A 22,613-nucleotide genomic window follows, 5' to 3' on the forward strand; every position below is an offset into this window, starting at 1 on the left:
TTCCACTTATAACTTAAGTGTTCCAATAAGTGCCCCCATGGACTTTAGAATATTGGCAGATTTTCAGATTTTTCCTGATTATATAGTTTTTCCACAATTGATTGATGCAGTACATTATATAAACAGTCCTTTTATATAATGGTAATTTGTAGTATTGTCATGAGCAAAGATCTTTATTTCATTATTATAACATATAATTTTAGTGTAAAAGTGCACTAAAATTGTACCGGGTGTACAACTAAGAGAGGTCGCCGGACATATCCCAGTAACTAGTCATCGCACAGCGTAGAGAAAAAAATATTTCTTATGAACTCGCTGGAAATTATTTACAAGTTCGTACGATGATCGCTAGGGGGTAAGAAAGGGGTTTTAAGTATGATAAATTCTTAATTTTTTTTTTCCAATCTGTTAAATAATACGTGGGGGAAACGTTGAATATTTATATCTAAAATTGTTGATAACTTTTGATTGGTCTAATCAATTTTAACGAGTTTGCTTTTGTTTTAAAGGGTAATTATTAGGCTTTTATGTGGTATAATTACTTAGACGACTTAGTTGTTTTGTTGAGCGCCAGAGGGCGGTTTGTGTTAATATGGACTTTTTCAACAATTTTCTGGCAAATATTAAATACAACGATGTAATTTTTTTTCATTTATGCTAAAAAAGCATGATAAAACATAAAAACTGGCGCAAGCCGCAGCTCGATATCTAATTTTATTCCGAAATTACTAATTTCAATATTTTTGAACAATAAAACCCGTTGCCGCCCTGGCATTATTGCATCACGGGTTAGTAGTAGGCTTTGGAAACAAATGAAAATTGATAAATATTTTCGGGGCCATGATAAAACGTTTATGATTTGCCAAACGTAATTCCAAACAACATAGCTTTTGATATGCTATGTGTATTTTGAGTTAATGCAAAATGCACGCATTGCAGCTCGTATATATGCCCAAATATATCCTGACCGAAGACCATTACAATAATAGAGTCTACCGATTTAGCTACCAGGCTAAGAAATACTGGAAGTACTCGCGGCAATATTCATCGAAGATGAAGGCGAAGGCGCATAAAGACAAACGTTATAAATGTTTTGGCCTATATTGAAATAAATCGTCACGTATGCATCCGAAATATTTCTAGGGAGTTGCGAATATCCCACGGTACAGTAGAAAATATTCTGAAAGAGAACAGGTACCTATTTTTATTTGTTAAAACACTAATAAGCATCCTACTATCTCATATTTATTGTTTTTTACTTAAACTTCATCCATTCACGTGGTTCCGCATCAGGCGCTTCTGGAAAGAGACTGTGATAACAGACTCAATTTCTGTCATTAGCTGTTGAACGTGGTTAGAGAAGATCCCCGATTTATCTCAAAAATATGGTGGACGGACGAGGCATCATTTAGCAGCGATGATGGTGTAAACCTGCATATTGGGTAAAAGAAAATCCCAAAAGAAAAATTATTGGTCCTTTCTTTTTCAATCAAAAACTTTCTGGGAATGTGTATTTAAATTTTTTGCAAAATGATCTCCCGAGGTTACTGAAAGATGTTGATTTGGAAACAAGAGGACAAATAATTTTTCAACATTATGGTTGCCCTGCACATTTTGCAGTTCAAGTTTATCAATACTTAACCAGGCAGTATTGTTTGTGGATAGGAAGAGGAGGTATATTTCCTTGGCCTGCTCGATACCCAAATCTGACTGTCCTAGATTTTTTTCTGTCGGGAAGGATTAAAGATTTAGTTTTTGCCACTCCACCCACAACACAGAACGACATGCAGGACCGAATATGCAATGCAATAAATTATTTTAGACATCGGTTCTGTCAACGACTTCGACTGTGTATTGAAAATGAAGGAAGCAGTTTGAGCATCTAGGACACTATTAAAAATATAAAACAATTTATTTATTACAAAAATTTTAGTTCTGGAGTTTTATTTTTATTCTTTAAATACATTTTAATTAATAATTTTGGAATAAGTTGCAAGTTGCGATTTGCGCCAGTTTTCAATTTTTTTCATGCTATTTTAGCCTAAATGAAAAACATTAAATCGTTGTATTTAATATTTGCCAGAAAATCGCTGAAAAAGTCCAAATTAATACAAACCGCCCTCTAGCGCTCAACAAAACAACTAAGTCGGCTAAGTAATTACACCACATAAAAGCCTTATAATTATTCTTTAAAACAATAGTAAGCTCGTTAAAATTCGTTAGGCCAATCAAAAGTTTTTGATAAGTTAATAAGATAAGTAAAGTTTTTGATATAAATATTCAACCCTTTACCCACCTATTAGATTGACAGATTAGAAAAAAAAGTTCAAAATAAAAATGTGATATGGCCGGCGATCTCCCTTAGTTGGACACCCGGTACATTTGTTACTTTGGAAGATTGTATAAAAACATATTTAATCAACACATTCATATAAAAATTATGTACTTAATCCTCAAAGAGGCAAAGTATCAAACTAGAAGTCTAAATCAAAACCTTGCTTGGTGTTTTATCATTAGATATGATCAGAATAATTAGATTATCTAATAAAATGGTTTTAGATTTTTTTCCATGTTACACACAAAACTTATAAGACGACTTTTTTAAAAAAGGTTTGTAGTAATAGAAAAAGACAGACGATATTATCCAATTATAAAAATTATACTAAAATTTTGTCAGTGCTTTTCTAATACTATTATACCTAGTTGTAAAAAGGCTAAATCATTTTAGCCAAAGAATGATTTAAAAAAAATATTTTTTAAGCTATCTGTAACAGTAAGAAATAAAAAAATAGATAGTCTAAAGAATATTTAAAATGTAAAGTAAAAAATTATATGGAGTTGCATAAACCTACCATTTTTTATATATTTGAAGCATGGTTATTTCTTAGAAAAGCCTTCTAGAGATTTATTTTATATAATTTCTTAATTCAGGTGTAATTTAATCATACAAATTTTCAAACTAATTTGCATAGTTAATAAATATTGTCTGCTAATAATATAAGGGCATAAGACTTCATTGCAAGCAAGTTAACCAATACTAAGAAAATTGTCATATCGCACAGCTAACCCCACTTTTGTGTTTATTTAGCAATTTTTCCAGGGCAGCAGCTGTACAACAGGGAGCAAACGGTGAACAACAAACTGCCACAGCTCAAGCTACAATCATGCCTCAAACTAGAAGCACAGCCTCAGTTCATCCTTACCAGGTTGATTCCAGAGGAATGCTTGTATGTATATTATTTTTATAACTTTAACCTAAGTAAGAAAATAGGAAACAATATAGTTTTGTTAACAATATAGAGGAGCAAGGAAAATAAATTGCCAATCATTTGATGGAAGTTAATATCAGACAAAGTTTTAAATCATCATCAGTTGAAGTACACTGAAATAAAATATATGAAACATCTACAAGTTAAATAATATTGCCTGTCAAATTGCAGGGACACAAGTTAACAAATTTTTAATAAGTACTAGATAATCTCTGCCGATGTCGCATAGACTTAATTAATATGTGTTCTTTAAATGCATTTTTGAATCACTTTTTATTGCACAAATTGATTTTAAATGTGTTTTCTATTTTTTAGACACGACAATCTGCAAACATGTATGGAACTTCGCAGAGTATAGGGCAAAACTACAATTATCCTCCACAGTACCCTGCAGCACCAAGGCAACAACCCACCGTGTTATCTACAAATTTCCCTATTCATCCAGACGTAAAATTTAAGAGGTTGCCGTTTTACGACATCATGTGTAAGTCTTACTAATAATATTATTTTATACAAATTGTTTGTTTTCGAATTACTTATAGTGAACCGATAATCCGCTATTCAAGCGATATTGAGCAGCCGCTATTCAGTGTTTGTCAACCTCAACATTCTACTAAATCTAGTAGAATTTTCGATCCGCCTAGTGCTTAAGTGTCTCTCGTTTTTAAATTTTGTTTGGTAGACCTGTGGCATTCGCGAAGTGCCTATTGGTTGGCACTATTTTTTTTCATATAAGCCATTGCAATGTAATCAGCATGAGCGTTTATTTAAATGAGCGCGATTTCTTTAAATGTTTTATGCTTCATAATTCATTATGAAACTTAAATGATAATTCTAATTTAAAATAATGTATATATTCTTATAAATAAAAAGATTATTTTAATTAAAAAGAAACTTTAAACTCGTATCAAATAATAAACATCATTTAATAAAAATATTGTCAAATTAAAAAAAAAAATTATAGATAAAGGCTCAAATAAACCACCATCGTTAGCTAAACAATATGTAAAAACAGTTTCGAAAACCCTCGAAAAACTTTCTGCGCTAATGGAATTAAAAAGTCGCTTGAGATCTAGGCGACCACTTAATATCACCGGTCCCGATAAATATGCAGTTAGGATAAGAAGTTGTTTAGAATTCTTTCATTCTAACCGCATTATGACAGCCATCATGCTAAAAGTGTAATAATTCCAAATCTATGTCGGTAAGAATTTAAAGGGCAGGAAGAATCTGGTTTCATTTTTTGGGGCGTTCAAAGAACTATCAATAAAAGATGGTCCTAGGACATGGTCTTCTAAAATACCTGCCCAACATTTATTTTTTAGGATATTGTTGGTACCACATTTAAAGCTCCTATGATCATTTTCCTGTGACAACGAATAATGAAAGGGTTGCATTTGCTATTTAATGGGAAAGATGGGCAGTATAAACAGCCACGGCGAAATAAAATAACGCTTTTAATTTTAACAATAATGCAGTCACACAGGAAGCAATGGCCTATTTGAGCACTGAGCAGCATTGCCACATTTATTCTGGTGAATCACTAAAATTTTGGCTGAATCTTTTATAATATTACATATTTTTTATGCAATTGATTATAATATTTAGCATTTATAAACATATGCATATTTGTTTACATAAAAAATTTGAACTTATGGAAAGGAGTTTGGGAGATTAATGGGAATTAACTAATTTTGTTCCAATAATGAAACTTTACTATTATTTATAAACTTTAATAAAAGACTCAACGTTCCTCAAGCCGTCTTTAGCATGTATCAAGGCAGTTACAGTACAAAAACAGACAAAACGTATTGTTTAACAGTTTGTTCTGATCCTCCGTTTAAATTCCGAAAATATTACATTTGAAACTGGCAAGAAAAACATTTGTTTTGTGAATTTGCAAATATCGTATTTTAGTGTATAACTATTATCCTTCAAACAACTTATTTCGTGCCGAAATTCTTCCACATTAGGAGAAATGTCCATATTGCTGCTATCACTAGAAAGCAAGTTAAAAACACTTTAATCTAATTTAATTTCTCTGAATTCATTATCAATTGTATCAGCTTATATTTATTATGACTTACACCTAATGCTACCGAATGGCGCATTTAACAAATATGCTGTGCGGATTTATTTTACGAATTTTTACAATAATGCCATTATTATCACCAAACATAACATTTGTAGATCAGCAGCAAATCCTAACAGTTGACTGTGTACAATTGACTCTGTATATAAGCATATCAAAAGAATCTTGGGCAGACTCTCCTTGTATGTCTTACTGAACACAAAAGTCTGGTCTTCGTGTAGTTGGAAACGCAAACGTATTTGGAAGAAATTTAATCGCGATAGAAAGAACTTTCTTAGCACTTACACCTTACACCAGGAAACGTATCCTTAATGACACCGCTTAGATGATTCATTACAGAAAATGAAATATAATATTCCACAAGCACATACACTATTTTAATTTCACACTTTTTTTTATATTATCTGAAACTGATTTTTTTAACATTTGATCAATCTAAAAAGAAGGCAAAACCTTAAAAGGTAAACCTTAAAGTAAATTATTCTGCTATTTTAGAAAATTTTAAAAATGAACAAACCTTAGCCAAATGGAAAATAATGGATTATGTTTCCAACTGTGCCTACAAATACAACTAAGCCTTACAAATGAAATGAAAAATCAATTTGGCGATTCTGGGGTAAATAGGGTAAATACTACAGTGAATCACAAATAAGAGTTTAGGGGAGCCACCGACAAAAAAGCAGGCGAAGCATTCTAAGCAATAGAAATACTAAATTCTTACGCGTCTAGCAACATTAAAAATTAAAGAAAATTATTTTTAAATTAATAACTCTTGTTAATGCCTATTTTAGAAATTATTTAAGGAAAAATGTATATTAAAAATCTACTAAGTATAATCTGTCTACTAAAGCTATTTGAAAAAAATTAAAAATATACTAAATGTGGCATTGCTCGCGCTGAGCAGGTTCTCGGTGTGCTGTTGCTATTTTAGTTGCCCTATAAGTAATCCGAAATAGCACAACCTGTATATAGATGTTTCAAAAAAGGTCTTGGCTCACATTTTGATTGTTAAAATTATAATTTTCAAATCGATAAAAAAAAATTTTTTTCAATAAAATTATAATTTTACCTATCAAAATGCAAGCCGAGTCATTTTTTGTGTATTTAAGATGTATGTGTCTCTTTTAATTCTCGAATTTATATTAATCGATGTTTCACTATAATTATTAATTTTTAGCCGACTTAATAAAACCTTCAACTCTTGTACCTCAAACTAACCAAAGGATGCAAGAACAAGCATTTTATTTCCACTTGACTCCACAACAAGCTACTGATATTGCTTGTTCACGAGATATAAGGCCTGGTGTAAAAAACGATTACATTAAGCAGGTGCAACTCAGGTTTTGTTTGTTGGAGACAACTTGTGAACAAGAAGACTGTTTTCCGCCTCAAGTTATTGTAAAAGTCAATAACAAATTGTGTCCCTTACCTGTAAGTTGGTTTCTCTATCATATGAGTTTAGTGCCCTTATTTTTACCTTTTCTTTGTTTTAGAATCCTATTCCCACAAACAAGCCGGGAGTAGAGCCGAAAAGACCGCCTAGGCCAGTCAACATCACCCAGTTGGTGAAACTTAGTCCTACTGTAGCTAATCAGGTCACTGTCTCATGGGCTGTTGAGTATGGGCGTGGTTATGCGATGACGGTGACATTAGTTCATAAGTTAACGTCATCAGATTTGCTTCAAAGGCTGCATAAAAAGGGAGCTAAGCATGCTGATCATACAAGAGCATTAAGTAAGAAGCTTTGTTATTACTATTTATATTTATTAATTAATTTAATTATAGATTGTATGGTTAAAATACAGCAATTTTGTGCTTGGCATTTGTTTTAAATTATTGACTTAAATTTGAATTTTTTAAATTAAATTTGTTGATTATTCCAAAGAAAAAAATTAAATATTTTTTAATATTTCATTATATTTTTGGCCATTATAAATAAATAACTATATATATGTAAACAGCATGAGAATAATAATTCAATAAAAATAATTGAAAAAAGAAGCATTCACAAGAAACAATGATGCACAGCATATAAAATAATTATTCTATAATAATTTCCATTAAGTAACAAGTTAATACAATATAGATAAAATTATGTATCTCAAATACTAAATAAATTAGATATTTGCAAAGAAATAAAAGATGACAAAAAGTTGAGTTTATACTGCATTCTTTATTTCTGAGTTGAACATTTAGTATTTTGTGGAATGTCCGCATATCAATATATTTTCCCATTTTAAATGCAACAAATCTAATAAACCTCTTTTGCACTGATTCCATTTTTTAGTATACTGAGTATAATATACACAAATATTAGATATAGGGACAAAATAGTCTTTTAAAGCAAGATATACTATTAAAATCTTGCAAGGTTTTCCTTTTAAAAAGCCCAATAACTTAAACATTATTTGTATGAAAATTAAGATTCAAGTTACTCTTTCTTGAGAGTGATGATGAGTTACCATTAATATCTGAAAATCATTTTCTCAAATAAAAACTTTTCTATATTCAGTTTTAGTCTATTTAAGTTAATGTTTTATACCTCTAACATTGCTAAAAATCTTTAAATAGCCGTTAACGTTCTTTTGTGTTTTGAGTTATCTCTGAAAATTAAGAAACAATTATAATTCAAATTTGGGTAATATTGGTAAACTGTTGTAGGTATATTCCTAATATAGGTATTCATATTATTGTGATTGTATAATTTACATGAAACTAAAAAAATGCTTTTAATTTTTTATCATTGTGTTGGATATTTATGATAGTTTAGTTCATCATCAATTTTTTCTTTGAAAACTTCACAATTTCTTTTATTAATTTAAATATTTTCAAGAACTCTAGTTCACAATTTTTTAATAATAGTTGAGCCTTTCATTAATAGGCCTGAGAAAAGCTGTAGAAAGTCTAAAACTACTTCTTGAATGAATGAAAAAAATGAAACTTCAAATCATCATTGTGCAAACATGATGTTCAATTCAGAAGATCAACAGATGTTGTACATCATATATGAGATTGAGACTTTGGTACCCACTTTTCTGACCTGCAGAATCAATTATTTTTACGAGAAATTGAAAAAAACTAAAAGAAAACCTATCAACTACATAATAAATACACTTCATCGCACAAGTCAATCATTACAATGATTAATGGTCCGTCATTGATGCAGTTGGTTATGCTACTGAAACTAGAAGTTGGCGCGAACGCCCTAAATAAAAAAAATAATTAAATGAAATATTTTAAACAATGCAAGACATAAGTTGGGGTTTCTTTTGTGGTTTGGAGTAGAGAATAACAATTTTATTAGTTTATTCTGATAACTGTATATTTCTCGCACCTAATCGTTACCCCAATTTTTATTACAAAATATCAATATATTACATAAAGTTTCATAGTGAATTAAAATAAATAGAAATCCAATAAAAAAACAATAAATTTGTCAAATAGATGTGAAAATATGAACACAAATTCTATAAACCATATAACTCTGTCTTAATATGAAGTAAAGACAGAGCTTTGAGCTACTTGTTATAAACCCTCTTAAGGGATAAAATGTATTCATAACGGTTTGAATCTCTCTGCTAGGTAATATTACCATTTTAAATTTTATAGTCAGACATTAAATTTTTTTTTCCAGAATTTTGCATATTTATTTATTTGTTGTAAATTGGGAAGATTTTAAATCAAATTTGGAAAAAAGCTGCACTGGAAGTTATCTGGCAAGGGTGTGCTATTGTTCTTGATAGAAAATGTCTCGCTTAGTACGAGTTTCAACGCCTTCCATTACCTTCGTGATTTTTTCGGCTGTTATAAATGAAGTGTTTTGTTCGTGTTGCGTTATGCCAACAAATTAAAACATGTGTAACCGTCGCGTCTTGCTCAAGACCAAACCAGTTGAAAACTTCCAGGGTTGCGAAGAGCAGTGGGGAAAATGTCTTTATCTAGTGTGAAGCTGCCCAACAGAACTACGTTAAACCAGATAACATTAATTTTTGAAAACAATAAGAACTTTGACATTTAAAAAAAAAGTGTCATTACTTTTCTGCCACATATCTTAAATATTGCACTTTTTTAGTTTTTGAAGAATGTCCCAAAGTACACTATCTAAGAAAGTTTTTTTTTCGTGATATTTAGGTCTTGTTGAAGTTTATATTTGGCTGCTTCCCTTGTTGTTCAAAAAAAAAAAAAAAAATCACAATGGATTAATCGACATACTACACAATTTGACCTTGAGTCTTAATATTATTTATTGAATAAGTTCAGAAGTATAAGAGCCAGAACAGTGTCCTGCAGAATTGCCGTACTTCTCTATTTTAAACAAATAGATACAGCCCTTCCCTTTGCGAAATCTCATAAAATTTTGTGTAATTCATCATATTTTTTTTTTCAGTCAAAGAAAAACTGAACGACGACGACTGCGAAATAGCCACTACCAGTCTAAGGGTTTCCCTAATGTGTCCCTTAGGAAAAATGCGCATGACGACGCCCTGTCGTCCAGCAACCTGTGGACATCTTCAATGTTTTGACGCATCCCTATTCTTGCAAATGAATGAACGAAAACCTACTTGGAACTGTCCTGTGTGTGATAAACCTGCTATTTATGATAACTTGGTGATCGATGGGTACTTCCAAGAAGTGTTGAGCTCAATGCAACTGCCCACTAGTTGTAATGAGGTTCAATTGCATAAAGATGGCAGTTGGAGTGTTCAAACAAATGAGAAAAAGGTTGCCAAGATTGAAAAAGCGGCTCCTACTACTATATCCATTGATGATTCGATTCAAATTATTGACGATAATGTTGGTAAGTCTAATTGCTAAAAAATTTATAGTTATCACCCACTATTGATGACAGATGATATTATTAAAAATTGCTAATTGTTAAACGTTGTTTGCATGATTGCCTACCGCGTGCTCATGATAGTCTACTTCTCTAGAGTTATTGTCGAGTTAATCACCTAATGCTTTTCCATCTATAGCCTCAGGTTTAGGGTTCTACCAAAAGCAGATCTTAAATATGTCGTGAATGTAGTTTATATGCCGTCTAAACTACTTAAAAAGCTTCACAGAAAAAAATCTTTAGACCTTTATAATTAAAATGATGTCTGTATTTGTAAAGTGAAAAAAAAAATTCATCATTGACAGTAACTGGTCACAAAAATAATGAGCTCGCGGGAGTAAAATTACTCTAGACATTGTCAAAATTCATCTTTATTATTCTCATCTATTATTCTTGGTTTTTAGTACCTTTTCCGTCTTTATACCTTAGTTTATTTGTTTATAATTCCAAATTCAAAAATTGGTGATTTATTTATTTATTGAATACTTTACAAACACCATATAACAGTAATTACATGTAAAGTTACTATAGACTAGTTAACATAAAAATAAGAAAATAATAAAAGCAACAAAAAACAAAGAGAGAGAAAGAGAGAAACCTAACACAATGGAGTATTTATAGGAAAGCCTTTAAATTTTTGAGACTAATGTTAAAGAGATCTGTTTGACCCTCACAGAGAGTTTCATTAGTTACTACCATCATTCTATTAAAAGGAGATATACCTACTATTTGGATCTACACTAAATAATTTTTGATTATTTATTTGGGATTCTTAAATTAATCTTTGGTACAGTAAAATTTTTATAATTAATTAATTCACTTTCTTTGTACTTTATATTATTTAGGATGTAATAAAGATATCACAACTTTTTGTCCTCTTTGTAAAAGTAACTTAAAATTAAACATAGATTTATATGAAACTCAACGTGAAAAATGAACGTTCTTTACAAGGGATATGTGATAAAAAACATCGCATATCCCTTGTATATAGTATACATATAGGTAACGCAAAAAATCTTTTCTGAATCCTTTCAATACAATCAATATGTATCGCTTGCGATGACATTCAGATTTGCGATGCATATTCCAAATGCGGCCTAACCAAAGCACCATACAATTTAGCAATTGTAGACATTTTAAAATTTTTTGTGTTTCTGATCAAGAAGCCTAGAGCCTTTGTAGATTTATTTATTATGACAGCAATGATTGTTAAATTTAAAGTTTGACTGAAAAAAACTCCCAAGTCCTTCACCCCACTTTCACGCTTTATTATGACATGAAAAACTTTATAGTTATGTCAAATTGGATTTGGTTTCCTGGTAATCGTTATGACTGAGCTTTTTTTCTTGTTAAGAAACATTTTATTATCTGAGAACCATTTAGTTACTTTATTGATATCGAGCTGTAGCAAATCACAATCTGTTTTTTATTTTATGGCTCTATAAAATTTGAAATCATTTACAAAAAGTAATCCTGTAGAGTTTGGCAGACACTTGAATTTATAAAACACAAGAAAAGTAGAGGGCCCAGATTGCTACCCTTTGGCACGCATGAGGTTGTAATAAAGGGTTCTTATTTGCAGGCACCAATTCTGAAAGATATGGTTTAAAAAAGTGGTAAATCTCTGTTACACCTAATTCTACAAGTTCATGATTGACTTTATCAAACGCTTTCTCGCAGTCCGTATAAACAACATCTAACTGGTTTTTATTCAGAATAGCTTCAGCTGCAGCTTCTGTTATTGACAGATTCATTAGAGTTGATTTGTCTTTCAAAAATCCATGTTGAAAGTTTGTAATTTTGGGTTTTAAAAAACTATATAAATTTAAATGTTTTGGTATAATAATTGGTCTATAATTTTTAATCTATTTTTTTTTAAAATCTCATCTGCCACTCTTAAAAACCGGTGTTATTTCTGCAGTTTTTAGTGCTTCTGGAAATTTGTCATTTTTATGACAAGATTAAAAATATACTGTAGAGCTAGAGCAATAAACTCATCCACACCTTTGTAAATGTAGGCTGGTACATTGTCGAGACCAGTTGTTTTTTTTTTAAGTTTTTTTATGCTATTGATGACATTTGTTTCAGTAACTAATGAAAATTCATAGGTGCTGCCACTGAAATCTGGACTCTTATGCAGTGGCAGATTAGGAAAGGAAGATTAAACTCTTTTTTCGGGTAGACAAACAATAAAAATCGTTAATTAGAAAAAAAATTGTATTCAATATTATTCACTTTAATGAAATAGAGAATGAAAGCGCATGAAATATTAGCTCAAAGAGAAAAATTATGTAGTGATATAAAAAAGAAAAAAATAATTACCACTAGCATAAAAAGTTAGATAGATTAAAATAAATACTACTTACAAAAAAAACACAACTAAAATACAATTGCCGATATCGAACAGTCGTTCATAAATAATTAACACTAACATTTCCACTAAAAAAACCTTTTCTATACACCCAAAAATTAAAATACTAATTATTAAATTACTATCGCACGCGCCCGCACCAAATGCCAAATGCAGATTCATTAAAAAACAAACTGAAGTTGTATTGCGGCCAACCAGATCAAGCGTGTCCATAAACAATAACCCCCAACAGCATAATAAAATAGCTGGTCGACTTCGATAGACAAAAGCTCGAATGTCTTTCCCGCGAGTAAATTTTGCATACGTAATAGGCTCAATAATGATGCAGCCGGACCTCTGTCGCCTGCATGATGCGTATTTGGTTCGATTAGATGCTCCGAATTTCGGAAGGCAAATATCAATGTGTCTGCCTGGGGCTCGTATACATTAATTGGGTATCAGCCTTGTATTTTTATCTTAATCGGTGCGGCAGGCGGGGCGCACCTTCGGATTAATCATGTTTAGATACTATTTAATAATAGTAAGGATAGCGACTACGTTCTGTGTTAATTTTTTTTAAATTTTAATTCAACAATTACATGAAATAATTACGTGATAAATTAATGACAAATAACTGGATAATTTTTGGTAGACAGTGTCTACCTTGTCTACTCGTACGCTTCGCCACTAGAGAGTTTTATTTTCGTAAGTACTTCATATACAGACTGAAAATGTAGTGCAAATGCGTTTGCAATGTCTTTTGGATTTGAATATAATTTTTTATCATTTTTAATTTCAGCTGGTACTCCACTTTTTTTAGAGTTACTACACAAAAAATGCCAAAAAGAAGAAGGATCTGAGTTTAAGTTGCTTTCAATATTCTTTTGGTATTCCTTGTATTCAGTCTTTGTTTGAAGTTTTATGCTACTCCTTAGGTTGTTAAAATGTTCACGCAGAGTTGGACTTTCTTGTTTTTTTGAGATTATGCGATGCAGCCTGGTTTTTTCCCTAATCCTATGTATCAAATCCATGGGGTACCATAGAGGAAATCTTGCTTTGTTACGAGAATTTTCAAGGAGTAATTGTATAGATATTTTTTAGATACATAAGGCTCGTCCCTCTCCCTCAATGGTATTTGAAAAAGGAGAGCAGGATGGTATAGTCTATTTAAAATTAATTCGAACGGCGCTAAAATTGGGGAACGGTCAAGAATTCACAACAAGGTACTAAAAAAAATAAACAAAATATATGCGAGCCGTCCTGGTATACTTTAGGCTGTCTGGCCGTGGAATCACCAGGCTCCGGACCGTTCAACGATCAATTTTTTGACAGAGAGAGATACGCCGATGAGAGCGCAATATCGTGTAACAGACGAGGAAAAAGACTGCGAAGTCGAGCTCGAGGGTTTGATTGTTGGACGGGCCGTGGTTTTACATGTGCGGGCGGCTGGGGATGATATTTTATTTCTAATTTCTATTATTTTATATTTAAATATCTGTTTGGCAGGTACTTAAAAGTGTGCTCCCTTATTGTCGTTTCTTTATCGCTTTATTTTGTAGTTTTTGGCAGTTCTTTTTATAAGCTGTTTTTTGTTCTGTTTTTGCTGTTGTTGCTGTTGTTGCTGTTGTTGTTGCTGTTTTTGTTGTTGTTGCTGTTTTTGTTGCTAAATACGTTTTTTTTGTCGTTAATATTCGTAAATTATACGACCAAGATGGCATTGTGGAGACTCTTTGATGTGTCAGATAACGAAGCTGAAAAGCCGGAACATAACGAATTTTTAAATAAAAACCTACATGTTCAATCACAGCGCCTAATATTAAATATTTTTAATTGCTTGAAAAGTGAAATGCCTTAATGGTTTAATGTCGTTAAGTATGGTTGGGTGGACGACACTAAAAAGTGCTCACTAAGTGGACCAAGTTCTCGCGGTAAACGTGTTATAATTTTACACGCAGGTGGTGATAACGGCTTCATCCCCAGTGCGTTGTTGTTGTCGGCCAAAAATATAAAGGATTCGTTGGCTGATTACCATGAGGACATGGCAGCTATTCTATTTGAAAAATGGTTTGCTGAGCAATTGATTCCCAATTTACCTGAAAACTCGGTGATTGTGATAGACAACGCGTCGTACCATTCGCGTTTACATAAAAAAATCCCAAATAATTCCACAAAAAAGGATGAAATTCTTAATTTTATGGAAAGCAAAAATATGAGCATTCCACAAAAACCCACAACTCTGCGAGGCAAATGGCCACACCGTATTACGTCTACTGCCGTACTACTGTATTTTTAATCCCATAGAGATGATTTGGGCTACTTTAAAGGACCGAATTAGAAAATATAATCAATCTCCAACTAACGATACTTTCGTATTAGAAACTATAAGGGCATATGGAGGAATTGTGTTCGGAGTGTTATTGAAAAAGAGAATGAGTATGGTATTTTACCTCATGTTAACCCCATTATTATAAATCCAAGTTTGGACTCCAGTTCCGAAGATTTAAACAGTTATTTTTGAGTTTTTTTATAAACATTTTAATTACTAATATAATGAATAATAATAAATATAATAAGTTTATAAATCCTTGTATAAATCATTTGAATTACATTATCCATACATCGCTTAGTTTTACTGAATATAACTAGTTTTTATCTATACAGGGTACCTATTTAAATTTAAGTTCAATATGTTATAACAAAACTACTAAAAAAAGTATATAAAATATTAGCTAAATAATAAAACATGCGTAACATTACAGGCAATAACTATCCTAAAATAGAGTGATTTATGGCCATATGCACCGTTATCTTTAAGCTCCCCTTTAGGCTTAAGCCACTGATTTTACATGTAAATTCGAAGGCTTAAGCCTAAAGTGGAGCTTAGATACCACGGTGCATATGGCCATTAAAATTTTAATAAATATAACCAATTAACGGATTTTTAAAATATTTTAAGAAATAATAGCTCTCTATTTTTTGCACGCCTATGCTTTATAAAGAAGATGCCGCTTATTCATTGTGATTTAGTTTTTTTGCTGTTCGAATTCATTTTAAATAGACTATACATATCCTCAGTAAAAAGTGTATGTGTTGGTCTAGTCAGAAGTAATATATCTATGTTGGATATTAGCAGGTCTAAATATCTATCCTTAAAGTTGTTTTTATTATTTAATTGCTGTAAATTACATAAGTTAATAAATTCTCCCAAAGCACTATTCTTATCATTATCACTTAAATTTAAATATGGCAGGTTAAAATCTCCTCAAAATTAAGGTTGAGGAGATTTTAGTATGCTCATCCCTTAAAATACTCTCAAAAAGGTTAAAATAGTTAATATAATTTTTTAAACTCTAACTTCACAAATAAACATTCTACCTTACATTCTTCTTTGGTTTCCAACAATTCATATGACAGCTTCCTATTAAAAGCGAATAGAACACCACCTCTTGTCGTTGCTGTATTTCTGTCTTTCCTTAGCAGAGTATAACGTTCATCAAACGGTTCTTCTGAGAAAATACCATCACACAACCAGGTCTCAGTTAATGCTATTATGTCATATTCTTCAGAAAGCAAGTTTGTATGAAAAGTTTCTGTTTTGGTCCTGAGACCACGGACATTTTGATAGTAGACTTGGCCATACTTGCTTTTGGTAGCGACTTTGTTTACTTCCATGAATACTGAGGAGCTGTCTCCTCTGTCTGCGGCAGTTTCCTCCTCCTTACAAAAAACTTGGAGACAAGTGCCCCCTCTGGGCCATATTTCTTGCATAATGGTAACTTTCATGGAGGTATATAAATCAGGTTGTTTGAAAGGGTGTTCTTCACAGGTTACCTCTGGAAAGTGTGTAGTCAGCATTTTTTGAAGATCACATGAACTGAGACAATTTTCGGTACTGTGTGTATGGTGGTTTCATTTTCATTACCACGAACCATGCATCTTCTTCGTCTTCTTGTTCGATGTCTCCCCTGCTTCTTCATTGATGTCTTGCACTAACCCCAATTGTTGGATATTTTGGATCATATTGTGTAACTGGACTTCTAAGACGCCGCATTTACGGTTTTTGAGTTTATTTGGAAATTTTCTGTGTTTTTATTTTTATTTTTCCTTTTTGAGTTTATTGCTCCGCCCGTACTTTGGCAACATCGGCGTCGGTAGAGGTTGTTTTTTAGAAATCAAACAATTGTAGTAGTAAAATTATGTATTATAGTAGCAATAGGAAATATAATCAATTTCATTTCTCTTTTAAGCTAGTACTGCCATCGGCAATATATGACTATGTTAAAAATATGAAATCAAATGGTTCTGGCATTGATGTCATCACACTGCAAATGCTGAAAAGTTGTCTTCATGTAATTGTTTTCCATGTTACACATATCACAAATTGCAGTAATAGATAACAGAATATTTTGTAACAAATAGGTTTTTTTTCAGTACATCAGTCAAAGTTTCGGGCAAATCATAGTACAACTACGGCTTTTTAAATATAACCGACAATATTGTCAAAATAATAGATTCGAAAAAGGCAGCAATTTTAGTTCTATTAGATTACTCAAAAGCTTTTGATGACATAGATCATGATTTGATGTATGCAAAACTATCTTTTTATGGATTTGATGATGCAGCATGCCATTCCTTTGGGAGCGGCTCAGCTCTTAAATCAAGAATCATTATATTTTCGAAGGAGCACAATTTAAAAATTAACTCGAATAAGACTGAATTATTGCTTTTTTGTCCAGAAAATAAGAGAAAAAATCTTTTAAATCGCCTCTATATAAAGATTGATTACAAAATATTGGTATTTACAAACTGCAGTAAAAACTTGGGCTTATATATTGATATAAATTTAACTTTTGAGCAACACATGTGAACCCTATTAAAGAAGAGTTATGTGAAAATGAAAACGCTATATGGAAATAGACATATAGGATATATAATTTTAAGGCTAGAAAAAAATTATGTGGATCACTAATCATGTCAATATATCCTTATTGTTTTATAGTATACTATCCATTCTTGTGTTTGGTAACTAAAAAGAGAATTCAATATATCCAAAACATTTGTTGTAAATTCATATATAAATTGAAAAAATTTAATCATGTTTCCTCTAGTATTAAGGCATTAGGTTGGCTCAAATGTGAAAATAATTAGGATTATAATTTTATATTATTTCAAAGAAAACTGATTGGTAAAAAAGAACCTAGTTATTTATATGAAAAGCTTACTTTTAGGGATGCTGTACATAGTCGTAGTTAAGAGGTAAAAAATTATTTAACATGCCTCAGCATAGAACATCATTGTTTCAGAGAGGGTTTACCTACAATTAAGTTATTTTATATAATAAACTGCCTATGATATTTAAAGAGTTACCTAGACTATTTTTTTTTAACCATTTTAGTTACCTAAGACTAGAATTTAAACAATATTTGTTAGAACTTCAGTAATTTAAAGACTGGTTGTAAGTCACAATATCTATTTTTGTTTTTCTTTTTTAAGTATGTTTTCGTTGATGTTAGCGCCATTATTCTGGGCCACTGTTTGCGCTAGTTGAGCCATCATATTTTCCAAGGCATAGATTTTTACCTGGAATTCTACAGGGCTTACATTTTCAATCACATTTTCATCCTTGAATGCGCCCATTTGCGATTTAACATCCGCATGCTTATAATATCCGCATCTTTCGTAGCAAGAGCAGGGCTTACGACTTTTTTTACATCCGTGTCGCGGATGACCTTGGCACATGTTGCACAATTGACGAGGTTTTTGCTGCGATTAACGACTGTGAGGCCCGTAATTCGTACTGCACATGAAGCTGCTTCACACCCGTTGGAATTTATCACTATTTTTCCCACATTTGATTTGCAGAATTTGCACTTTTTCACTTCCGCGTCTAAGCAATTACCATCACTCGGCACCATCTTTCATGTGATAATACATATTATATAAACACATTTTGTAAGTAAATATTTAAATCTTGTGTTAATAATTGGAGAATTTTTGCAAAATACTCCTCTTAACTGTAGAATGCATTTTTAAGTTAAAATGCTCTAAGTTAAAATTTGAGTCTTAAATTCAAATTCAAAAATCTTTTATCTTTTAAACATAGCTACATATAACGGAATTCGAAAAAAATAATACAGTAAAAGAAATCACACAAGAATGTAATATGAATTGTACTGTGATTAACAAACTGATAACACAAAAAATGAAGAATACAATTATAAGTATGTGCGAGGGCAACGCGACTCAATAAAATTTTATAATTTGTAGTCAGTGCTTGCAAGATAGATTGGGCTAAAATTGATACAAAATACTTAAATTTACTGAATCATATGAAAAAAGTTTGTTAACATTTTTACAAACCATATTCCTAAATTAGTTGATACATTTATCTTCAATCTATTTGTTACACTGTCTTCAATATAAACTGGCAACTTGTTCCAAACATGTATCATAACATCTTACTACTTAAATAAGGTATAGAGGTTTACCTAGATTAATTTACACTAAACTAAAATTTTATACACTAAACTATACATATGAGTTTAATTCTTATAAGTTGTATATATTTTCCTCTTTTCCCACAAAAAAAATCTTGATCCGCCAGGCAATTAGGGCGGTGGCTGAAAAATTAAAAGCGACGTTTTTTCCTTTTTTCGTATGAGTATCAAGAGATATACCAAATGCAGATAATTTGCATTAAAATAATATTCATTATCTCAGAATATCACCATAATCAAGTATAGAAAGTACTAGAGAATGGAAAAGCAAATATTTAGTATTTGGTGGTAAATTATTTTTATAATGAAATAAATATTTTAAACGAGCCCAAACGATTTTAAGTTTAGTATTAATGTGGGAGGGAAAGCTTACATTTCAATCTAATATAAGTTCCAAATAACGTTTTACTGCAATTCAAAATAATCATCCATTACTCTCAAAGAGACTTAAGTATATAAACAAAGGAGGGAGAAGGTAAACTCAAAGTCTAAGTCTCATAAATCAAGCGTCTATTTTAGGTTACGCGTTTCGCCGTATTAGGGCATCATCAGACCTAAATAAAATTATTAAAATTAAATGATACAGGACAGAACGCCAATTAACAGAAAAGACATACCTATCTAAATACAAAAGCCACACACTAACATCACACTAACATCAATAAAAAATATAAAATAAAATGAGTTTAGACCATCGTGTATCGTTATTGACTAAAATATGGACTTTAAAACGCCAAATATCACATCCAGTACATATTATACATATTATCTTAAAAGGAATGAAAACAAATACAATTATGAAAGGACAAAAAATATAAAAAAATGTAAAAAAGCTTTTTCAAAAAAATGACTTAATTTAATAGGGATCGCACCGGAGACCACTGGATCCGAAGCCCGAAGCATATACCTTGTCACCAAATCAGGGTAATGATGTAGTATGCGAATGAGACAAGATTAAAATCTTATTGGAGATTATTGAAAATGAGATTAGGTTCGGAATTAAAGATATCATTGATACAATTTAATACTGAGCTTCTCTTAGCTCTTGTAATCTCCAGCTTTTCAAGGAGATCTAGTTTTTTACCTTTTCCACACTCATGTAATATAGTTACGTCATCCGACACCGAAAAGTTATGACCAGTCGATAAAAGATGATTTGCGACTATTGGCAAATTTATTCTGATGATATTAATGATGAAGTTCCCAGTGCATTTTCTAAATAATTCTTTTTCTGCGAAAAAAACATTGCGCATTATTAGGGGGCATTTGGTTTTAGATTTTGGTTTTTCGCAAATAAAGCAATTCTTTGTAAATCAGACCTAATAGTTTTTTAGCCAAGTGAGTATTCCCATATTGACCGAATATGGAGAACAGCCTAAAATTTTTTTAAATCATTGATAGAATTCTTATTGAATATCTTTTAAATCTGTAGGATACAATATTTTTGGAAAGAGAACAAGTGCTGCTTTTTTGCTACTATGAAGAAATTTGACTTCTAAAATGCAGGATTTTAAAATATTGAAAAGAATATCTTTATATAAGGTCAAGAAATTAGGATACATTAGCAGAAGATGGATACACATTTGGAACTAGAATATTTTTTTCATTTACATTTACAAATTTTGAACTTATGTAGTCAAACTCATTAGCTAAATGTGGAAACGTAAGTAAAGAGACTTTCATAGTTTTCTTTGCATAAATATATAGCCCTTTTGGTGATCTTATTTGTATGTGCACATATTCATTGATTTTTAGCAAAAACAAATTAACCTAAATTAGCCAGTAACAAAAATTAATAACAAATCTAATATAATATGTTAATTTTTAATTTCTAAAATATTTTCATTAAGATTTTATAACATCTAAAAATATATTTTTTTCCTAGTAATTTTTTAATTCTCTAAATGTAATTGAAGAGCATTATATATTCTGGGAGCTGTGAGCTTCTTTGAACCGCTGGAAAATTAATGGTTTGAGTTATCAACAATTCATTTAAGACAAGCTGTTTGCATATAAATGTTTTGCAGTGTTAGTAGGTATCTTGTTTGTGCTTATCGGCTATGCACACAACACCTTTAATCTATAATTTGTGTAGATTACGCACTCTAGAAATAAATTATCACTTGAGAAACGTTTGTCTTTAAATAACGCATAACATCTATATACTCTGATAAAACCTACAAACTTTGGTTAAACTCTGCCTTAAAACACAAAATGTGAATAACCATTTCCTAAGTTTCGCTCACACATAATTTGTCTATAGTCATAGAATAGCAGATAAAATTTGAATTTTCATTGTTCAAGGACAGTAAGCTATAATCAAATCGTTTTTTAATTAAACTCAAAATCAAAGTTGCAGCTTTTTTATACATTTCGTATCATATTTTTTCATTAATATAAGAACAGTGTCGTCAGCGTAGCGAACAACACTATCGTTGGGTAGAATGTCAAGTATTACATTATATATAGGATAAAAAGAACCTATCCAACCACCGTCGTTATGCATTTTTCCTTATTGGTAAGATGTACCAGTGGTTTAAAAAGTTTGTACAAGAAGTTTTTATGTTAACTTACAGATGCCTTTTTGGTTTCAGCAGTTTTTAAGGAACTTTTCGGATATTGTATTTAAGAAGCTTTTATTACATATATAATTCGTTGGCGTTTTTATTTAAGTTCTGGATATTTTTTTTGCTAAATGTCCTAACCTGCAAAAATATTTATTAAATTCATTAGCAATCTCAGATTCCTCTGACACCACTGACCCGCTTTCACCAACAATACTGATAAGAGATCCTATCACTTCCTTTATGGCTAGTTTTGTGGTTTTCCATGTTTCCTTTGAACTACTAAAATTAAAACTAAAAAGAGCCTTCAAATACGTGGCTTTGTGAATTAAATGAGAAAAAACGCTTTGTTTAGCTGTGAAATAATTAGGGTTTAAAGAATATAACTTTTTTGGTTTATCCCTCCTTTTTTATAGAATTAAGAATGCCTTGGTGATCCATGACTTTTTGCACCGGTACTTACATATACAGTGACCGCCTAAAGTTCCGCATAAATTCGATAAAAATTAGAGACATGATTTTTTGAGAAAACGCTCGGACCAGTCGATTTTTATTTAAAGTTGCGCATTATTTCACATAAATTTTTGTATACAGGGTGAAACAAAAAAAAACATATAACGTCATCGGTCATTTTTTTAAATGGAATGCTATATTTTTAATTGCATTTATGAAATATAGGCGAAATTCCAAGCAAGCTTCGTATAACACACCTTATCTTAAAACTCAACTGTTTCCAAAATATTTACATTTAAATAACAAGAAAACAAATAAGTACGTCTATTTACAAATTAAGGTAAAATTGAGGATAAAAAAAATGTTATAAACACTGCCAATTGTTTCTATTTCCATGGTTGCACTTGTAAAGAATCTCCATTTTCGAATATCACTGTCAGTTCGAAAATTAATAGTTTTTATCAGAATAAATTATGGCTAATTTAACGGAAACCCAACGAATTGAAATTTTGATGATGCTAGGGTATGGGGATCGAGTGCGCCCGCAAAAAGAA

At 31.1% G+C, this 22,613-nt stretch overlaps 1 protein-coding gene across 8 annotated transcripts in view; it reads left to right on the forward strand.

The window, feature by feature from the left end:
• LOC126734788 (E3 SUMO-protein ligase PIAS2) overlaps nucleotides 1–22,613 on the forward strand; it is a 63,082-nt gene that overhangs the window by 28,237 nt on the left and 12,232 nt on the right. For 5 of the 8 annotated variants that reach the window (XM_050438517.1, XM_050438519.1, XM_050438521.1 and 2 more), the window contains 5 exons: nucleotides 3,089–3,227; nucleotides 3,585–3,753; nucleotides 6,539–6,792; nucleotides 6,855–7,095; nucleotides 9,749–10,159. In XM_050438517.1, coding sequence (XP_050294474.1) covers nucleotides 3,089–3,227; nucleotides 3,585–3,753; nucleotides 6,539–6,792; nucleotides 6,855–7,095; nucleotides 9,749–10,159 — 1,214 coding nt within the window. The remainder of the gene's footprint in view (nucleotides 1–3,088; nucleotides 3,228–3,584; nucleotides 3,754–6,538; nucleotides 6,793–6,854; nucleotides 7,096–9,748; nucleotides 10,160–22,613) is intronic. The other 3 variants (XM_050438518.1, XM_050438524.1, XM_050438520.1) reach the window with 1 other exon arrangement.

This window comes from Anthonomus grandis, chromosome 4, assembly GCF_022605725.1.
Source record: "Anthonomus grandis grandis chromosome 4, icAntGran1.3, whole genome shotgun sequence".
Classification (NCBI taxonomy): domain Eukaryota; kingdom Metazoa; phylum Arthropoda; class Insecta; order Coleoptera; family Curculionidae; genus Anthonomus; species Anthonomus grandis.